General features: G+C 38.7%; 1 protein-coding gene across 1 annotated transcript in view; it reads left to right on the top strand.

Annotated features, from left to right (window-relative positions):
* mdga1 (MAM domain containing glycosylphosphatidylinositol anchor 1) overlaps positions 1-8,331 on the top strand; it is a 203,208-nt gene extending 194,877 nt beyond the window's left edge. The window contains exon 18 of the mRNA XM_084093329.1: positions 3,106-8,331. Coding sequence (XP_083949455.1) covers positions 3,106-3,197 — 92 coding nt within the window. The 3' untranslated portion in view covers positions 3,198-8,331. The remainder of the gene's footprint in view (positions 1-3,105) is intronic.
* Positions 8,332-8,696: the final 365 nt, after the last annotated feature.

An 8,696-nucleotide genomic window follows, 5' to 3' on the forward strand; every position in this document is an offset into this window, starting at 1 on the left:
CAGAGGTTGTCGGGGACATTAAACGTCATCATCCGAACAGGAAAACTCATCTACTCACTAGTCTGCTTTCAGAGCCGCATTGTTTTTATAATCATAATAAATCATTTATACTTTAGCATTTTACTTCTGCCGATTGCATTTAGGCTCCAAAATTCATAAACGTGGTGCTCATTTTTTAATCTTTACAAATCTTTACTTTACTTTAAAGCGACCGCTAAAAAAGTATGTTGTATATTGTATGAATGTGTGTAGTATGAATGTAATCTGGACGTACTACATTTGCCATGTAGTCACTGTCATGTGACCTACCATTTGCTTCACTGCCATTCACAAATCCTCTCCCGTGACCTCATGGGATAGTAAAGTGTCCATCAAATGCACACTTCAGAATCTCGCCAGAAGAAGTAGGTCATCCGAGTAGTTTGCCTATTATATGATTTTCATCTTAAAGGGATAGTTCACCCAAAATTGAAAAGAAGATTTTTAAGTGATGCAATTCATGTAAGTGACTCACTTTGATAGACAATAAAACATAAAACCAAATTAATACTAGTGGCTCTTGGCGATACAGTACATTAGGGGCTTTCGCTCATCAACCACAAGGCAAATGCTAATACTTTTTCGTACACGTCTACTTTCTTTGTATAACAGTTCTATCTAACATTTAGTTTTCGGGGAACCATGCCTGGTGGCTAGTTGCGAAAGGGGCTATTGAGGTCTTATGAAGCGAAACGATCAGTCTGTGCAAGAAACTGAACATTATTTACAACATTATATTAATCCACAGCATATCAAGATGCATGTGCGGGAGCAAACACACGTGAGCTGACGCTGTGTTTGTTTACAACAGAGGAGGACAACGTGTGTTGTATTAATCAAAATGGTACTTAATTTCGCTTATCCTGGCGGCCGCAACCTATATTTAAAATTAAGATTACGTTCGCTTGCACAATCTCAATCAGGAAGATTGACTTTTCACAGATTCCCAATGCGCATATGTGATTATGTGACGGGAAGCTTCACTCCAGGCTGCCATGAACGTGCTCAGGACCGTTTGCCGAGGCTCTGGATTACAGGTAATAATGTTGTAAATAATGTTCAGTTTCTTGCACAGACCGATCGTTTTTCCTCATAAGACCTCAATGTATCGTCAGGAGCCATGGGCAATCTTTTTTTTTTTTGCTTGTATTTGTTTATTTTGACGGTAACCATTGACTTGCATTATATGAATAACCAAGGGCCACGGATTCAGCTTAAAACTTCTTTACCCTTCTACTGAAGAACAAGACACCTACATCGTGGATGGCCTGAGGGTGAACTATCCCTTTAAGACATGAAAACGTACTGCATTTTAGGAATGACCCGCGTCTCTTCTGCTGTCCTCTGGCCTGTTCTGCTCGGGGTGCTGCCCACGGGAGCTCAACCGTGAGCTGTTCCTTCTTTAGAGATGAATGATGATTGGCTCTGGCGTCCCATGTGTTACTGCGTCCCCATAAATCACACCATGACTGGGATTTGGCTGTAGGGTGGAAAGGGTGAGCGGGTATAGAATGAGAGAGAAAAAAGTATGTGCGATTCGAGGTGAAGGTGACCTGTTGAATCAGAATTAGAAATCTAAAGGCCCCACAAAACACACACACACAAACATTAAATCTTGTTACGGTGGCACTGACTGTTGATAGATCAGTTATATACACTTTATTAACTAATTTCCCTGTATCTCTGATTTTATGTTATAATAATAGGCCTATTATTTAGAAGTAAAGATACACAGGTGGATATGCAGCCTGTCTACACACACACACACACACACACACACAGCCCACTCTCAAAATCACCCGCCTCCTTCAAAGGTCCTTGAGAGAGATGTCACGGCTCACACAATCTCGTTCTATATTGAAAAGGAAGAATAAAAAGCTTTATTATGAATATATTGATTTCCTGCTAGCCAAAAAAATCCTTGATATAAATTCATATTGATTTTTTTAAACAATACCTGCTCTTTATTTATTAAACCCATTTTGTTGGCAGATTGCATGCATAATTAAACCTATATGTGTGTTGTGATTGGAGTCGCTGCTTTTTCAATAACGCTACAAGCATGTTTCGTTTCGTCCAGACCTCATCATCTTCTGAGGCCATTTCCTGTGAGCTGTGCCGAAAGATATTACTCAACATTACCTCTGAGACATAATGACTTGTAATTGTCCTCATGCAGGTCATCCGTCTTCCGTAGCTCATAGATATTACCGCTTACGGCCTCCGGTTCAGTCAGGCGATGATGCCAGCCGCTGTAACCCCATCCGACCGATCCATTATTTCAGTGTCCCGTGCTTCTTTGTGCCAAAAGCTCTGCAGGAAAAAGAAACCATTTATAACAGCATCCCACATACCTGCATGCTTCCATTCTCAAAGGATTCTGACCCGGCAGCTATTGTGTGGTTAAGATTAAGATATGTTTTTCTTTACAGAAGCTTTTTATGAGCTAGGTATCAAAGTGCATTTCCCCATTTTGGATGCTTGGAATTAGACTTGCAATGCTTTAGTACTAGTACTTCCCACATATAATACTTACCAAAAAAAAAAAAAAAAAAAAGCAACTGGTTCCACAGGAATTAATTGTTGCATTCAACTATAAATGTATCAAATGTATTTTCCTGTAACACACCAACAAATGTGACAAAATTCCAATCAGAAGTGAAGATATGTCTTGGAAATGCTTTGGCCAACTTTTACTAAATTTTAGGAAGATTTTCAAACCTTGCCAAACAAAAGTTTTCATATGGATGCTTTATTATTTAAAGCATTCATGTAGCTCAATGGCAAGGTCATGGGTTCGATTCCCAAGGGAATGAGAGGACTGATATAAATGTATATACCTTAAATTAAAACACCTGATCTATCAAGGAGCAAATTTTCAGCAATACTGTATTCTTCTGGAGCCGTGATGCTCATGCTAAAGATGCGGGTTTAAATCCCACTAGCTTCCACAATACTTTCTTGTCCCCTTTCCACTGTTCCATCAACATAAAGTGTCAAAATGAAGGGAAATAACAAAGTTGTAGTATAAAGAGTGTAATAGAGTGTTTGTCTTTCTGTTTACAGCAGTTCTGTCTGGGACACACCAGAGTCTCCACCTTCTCCCTGTGATCGTCCAGCTGCTCGGCACCATCTGCCTGACGTTCCTCCTTAGATGATACAGATACCCCCGAGCACACACCGCCAGCGTAGAACGCCCCCCGCGGCAGCAATAAGAACTGCCCTGACATGACCACCCTTCCCGCCTTCCTCATTTCCTCCTGTGTTTCCTGCTTCTCATGTACTTTGTCCTGACTTCACAACACTTCTTACGATTCATGTCTACTTTTTCTTTAGTATGATCTTTTGTAGTCACTTATTGAGCTTTTACCTGCTATGTGGCACCTTTTATGTTTTATATAAACATAACCTCAGTTAATGTTGAGCATTTCTGTCCATATGTCTTGACACCCTCACCTCAACCGCCCCTTTTCCCCCTTGTGTATGTGTCTGACACACCAAAGTGTCAACTGTTACCAAAGATGACGGAGGGCTTACAGGACGAACAGATGGCTGAAAGAGTGACAAGGATGTCCTTTCCCCAAATGAACTACTTTTTTTCCACAGACTCAAGTGCATGGAGATGCAATTTCCTTAAGACGTTAAGATTGCAAGGAATAATGTGAGCAGGAATGAATAAGCGAAACGAGTGGTCACAAAGTTACTGATGACCTGAATGGACCTGTACATGCACGTGTATATGATGTATTGGAAAGTGTTGAGCTATGGAAAAGACAAACAGACTCCAATTGAAACTTCTAGGACTATGACAATGTGAATCTAAAGAAGCACAAATTTATATCTTTTTTTGGTTCCTTTACGTGGTATTCCGTCAGTCTGGGTTTGCTGTATACTTCTTGTCCTTTGGCTTTCTTTACTGTGTGCCACTACTGCATTGCCGTTCAGTTTGTTATGGAGTATAATTTGGTTCTGAAAACGACACAATGTGAACTTTGGACCAGAGGAGCATCAGTTACCTCACCCTCAATTTACAAGATTCATAAAGCATCTGGACAAACTGCTGAGAACGATCACTTTCGCTTCAATCAAACTGCCGGGAAAGTGTTGACTCACTGGGTCGGTCGTTCTCCTTCAGCAATAGGACCGTACCTCTGACTGCAATGAACGTTCTCCTCTTCATGGATATGGGCACATGGACTCCAACAGATGAACGCCTCTGGACAGACAAACTGCACTCTTGGCTTTGATGTTCAAGAATTTCATTTTGCATAGCGTTAGAGAGAAATCGCATGTACGTGCTAGCTCTACAAGGGTTGCCATTGACAAACTATTTTATTTTGGAAGTTTTGAGATGGCAGCAAACAGTGTTGATATGAAAAGTTGTCCTAAAAGACATAATGTTCATTGTTGAAGCATCCTATAGTAATGCTGCATTCCATTTACAGTGGAAAGTTGGACTTTCCAGCTTCCTACTTGGAATATTGCAATAGATTGCCACTTGAAGTTGCTTGAACTTGATATCTTGTTGAAATCCACAACTTTTGGCAAGAGGGTGGCATCCAGTGAGATGTACATAGTTAAGCCGGGCTCAGACTACAGGAGTTTTTAAAATCTTAACCCGATTGTGAAATCTGATTGCATCACGCACATAAGGAGAATCTTCACCGATTTTCTTCTTTCAAATCTCAAACCTGCACACACTACAAGATATGAAAACCGTGGCACATCAGACTTCAAGATATTCTTAAGATTATCGTGCCAGATTTAGAACCTCACGTGATCTCACGGGGAAGCGGATGGAAACAAAATGGATACTGTGTTGTGGCAACTTGCTGTAGACATTATATGAGGAGACATTATAAAGAAAGTCTTGTTGTTGCCACATTTCGCTAGCAGATTGGGGTTTAAGATTTGATCAGACAGAACAGACCGATGCCCTGGACGTGATTTTTTTCTCAGAATGTCGGGAGGGGGAAATCGGGCATAAATCGTCCTGAAACTCCTGTAGTCTGAGCCTTTAATGATAAACATTCACTTTTAAGCAAATAAAATATATCAATAGGTCAAAGTTCCTACATTAAATGATGATAAAACATGTTTTGCAAACATCTGCATTTATATGATCCTCTTTGATGATATCATAAACATGCAGAACAAATGCTACCACTGTGTAGCATCATTTATCTTCCAATTTGGTTACTAGACGACTTCTCTGTTGACAATCAAGAGTACAGCAAACAGTAGCATTGCCATTATGTTTTCTTATACATCATCTTCCAAACTTTAGGCAGTGGAACAATTGTATGCTTAGGAGTCGGAGATATCAAGTAGGAATATCCCACGTCTGACTTCGAATGGAATGCAGCATAAGTCACAGATGCCAATGGTTTAAGATTCAGATGCAATATGTTGTTATGGAGGATTTTACCTTCAAAAGTTTTGAAATGTAGGCAACCCTCCCTGGAACTCTTTTTAAAACAAGCCACATCACGTAAGATAACATTTAAGCACATGGTTACAGTTAAGTAGCAATATGTGATGTTAGACGTTCAAGCAAAGAGTGTGAGCAAACTACCAGGACTGTGCGTGTTCGGTCCTTTCTGAAAGTTCAAGTACTCTGCTTAGCTTCATCACATCTATCATCATTGCAAGGGAAGGGCATGAGAGCATATGACGAAAAGAAGGAACCATTTGTGCCTCTGTTTGAGTGTCCTTTATCAGATTTGCGTACGCTTAGATGTTATGGTGCGATCGTATATATAGTATATATTTCAATTGCTTTGCTCTAGTATCACTCATACTCGTAGTTCCATCCACAGTGGAGCTTTAAGGTAAGTCTGTTTACAAACATAAAATGTGCAAAATGATTTCCCGGCTTGTATTATCCGCACACGCTCATATTTAACCAGTTCATATTTATCCTAATGTGGCATTCGTCTGTCGCTGTTGAAGAGATTATCATAGACTCGCTCCTCAGGTAAATCCATAGGTAACAGGGACAGGGCCTGGAATAATTTAACCCCAGTCCAGGTTCACCTACAGTTAAAGACACTCCCGCGGCTGTAATACTGTTCCTCGTGTATGTTACCGTAATCGCTCTGAACTCTTGCACAATGCCTTCATGTCATGTATAATCAGATATTGTTTATAATCCATGCTAAGTTTAGTAGGACCTCTTACAGGATGCAACCGATTAGATTTGAAGCAAAATGAGAGTGAAACAATAAATGGAGGGTTATGTAATTTTATGTTGCAGGATATTGTGCATTGTACCTTGTTACATATTCCATGTGTTTCCTTTTGTTGCTTTTTGATGTTCCGATGTGTGTTTGGTGACATCCCAATATTCTCCAGAAGCCATCACCCATGTCTGCGCCTGTTTTGTTTTGTATTCAGACCTTTAGATTGTTTGTTCAAATTGATCTTGTATACAAGTCTATATTTACATCAATGATTAGAGGCAAAAATCAGGATCTAAATACTGTGCAATATATGATGATGGTAGAAGTTTTATCATGCACTTGTTATAAGCTCAAATAAAGCTCAACACAGGAAGTGAACCATCACCCCTTACGATGAGCAAGTGAATGTCAATGTGAATTGAATCTGATTAGAATGTGAATCTTTCTGGCAAGCCTTTTTTGCATTGTAAATGTGCAGAATTCAGTGGAATGGGTTTAAATATGGCATAATGTGTTAAGTGCAGATGGAAGTGCTATGCTTAATAATGTTAGCATTAAAATATGAGAAATGAACACAGAAGAGGCAGGAATGTGTAGAAAATTTTTGAATGATGGCTGGAAATTCCATGCAGCCTACATTCTTGTGCCTGTAACTATAGTGACGGAATGCAAGAGAACATATTTGAATCCTAATTGTCACATTTTTATTCTAAACTGTTTGACATTTTAGAACACTCCTAAAGTTCATCCTCAAAAATTGTACATCAAAAAAAATTTAATCCCAAACACTTACCAGCCAGTTTCATTCTATGATAGTACAATGCCCCAGTTTTCATGCATGCATTTTTCATACAGGACTGACAGCTGTATTATGTTATTGTGTTGGCATGTGAATGTAGCCACTATCAGAAGGCTGTAAAAGAGAATTGTGAAGGGTGAGCACATCTTGTTGCGAAATGTTTAATGTGGCATTTAGTCGAAAGATCAGGGGTCAATGAGAAATCAGATTATTATTGACTGTCATGCTACCAATGGGAAATCAAATTGTGACGTTTGACTCACCTTTTGTTTTTGTCACTCACTTGTGTGTTCATCCACCACTGTCTCCTGATTATGTCCAAATGCATGACTCAAGTATGATCAGAGAATGAAGCATAACAACACATGTAGCATTAGAGGTAGACGTCAGTAGAATGTGCCTTAAGAAAGGCCATTTACTGTTCCACCTGGAGGACGTCAGTATTCCCATCTATAGGTGACAGTTAGTTATGGATCTTACTGCCACATGCCCTTCTATGATTACTGTTATACTTTATCTGTTGGGAGTAGATATGGGTGAATCTCACAAAGACATATCCAGGTCATATTTCATCCCTAAATAATTATATAATTAAATTATATATAAAATAAAATCGAGCCTTTTAGATTATTTTTGACAATTTCATGACAATTACTTTTATTTTCATGTATTTTTCATAATTCACATGATCATTGATTGTCACTTCTGTAATACAGTACCTTTGCATAACAAAGCATTGATGGCAATGCAACATAATGACAGTAGTATTGTACAATAAAACACTTTATTATTATTATTATTTATTTATTTATTTTTTTTTCCATAATGTTGCAATGCTTAAAAAAAGACTTAATTCTTACATTTGAATTTTGAAATATGATCCAGACATTTTTTTTTTATTATTCACTCCATACATTTAATAAAATATATAACAAGAGAATCCCAAGACCAAACCTGAAGGTCAGTCTGTGAAAGTCACCAACACACACTCACAAAACCAATCACATGACTGCTAAAGAATGTCTGTCGGTGTTGAATTGATCATTAGTGTGTGGCGCAGCTCTGATCAGCTGTGCTGTCGTATGCAAAGTTTGCGAAAGGTATTGACCTTGATACCAGAGAGAGAGTTTCTTTTTTTTCTTTTCGTTTGTATGTATATTTGTTTGTTTTTAGATATACCGGTGCACAAGTGAGAGAGCAACTTGTAGTGCTGGATGTTGTATATTCTCTGTCATGTAATGAACTATTTTAGAGGAAAAATATATTTGAAATATGACTCCAAGATGTATAAATAAATAACCATGAAAGATCTGCATTGTGTGTGGTTGCGTTCCTAAATCGACCTCTCTAAAACTTTGTCATAAATGCTCCGATTATTATTCAGTGATATAAGCGAAACACAAGGCTGTTCTGGCCTGAAGAATCTGTTACAAACTCGATGCTTAAAAACCTCACACCGCATCTGTTAATCAAGTGCTCGTTTACACGCGCCGCAGGGGTCATTTACACTGACGACCCTGAACGAAGATTCCAGTTTACACCACTCGCACAAGGAAGCCATTACTGAAAATCGAAAAATATTTAGTAAAAGCACACATAGCAGACATATTTTTTTGTGAAAGGATCATTTTTTGGTCCTTGCCTCTCAAATATGATGATTGCATGATCATTTATCT

This window comes from Abramis brama, assembly GCF_963993115.1.
Source record: "Abramis brama genome assembly, chromosome: 19".
Taxonomy (NCBI): Eukaryota; Metazoa; Chordata; class Actinopteri; order Cypriniformes; family Leuciscidae; genus Abramis; species Abramis brama.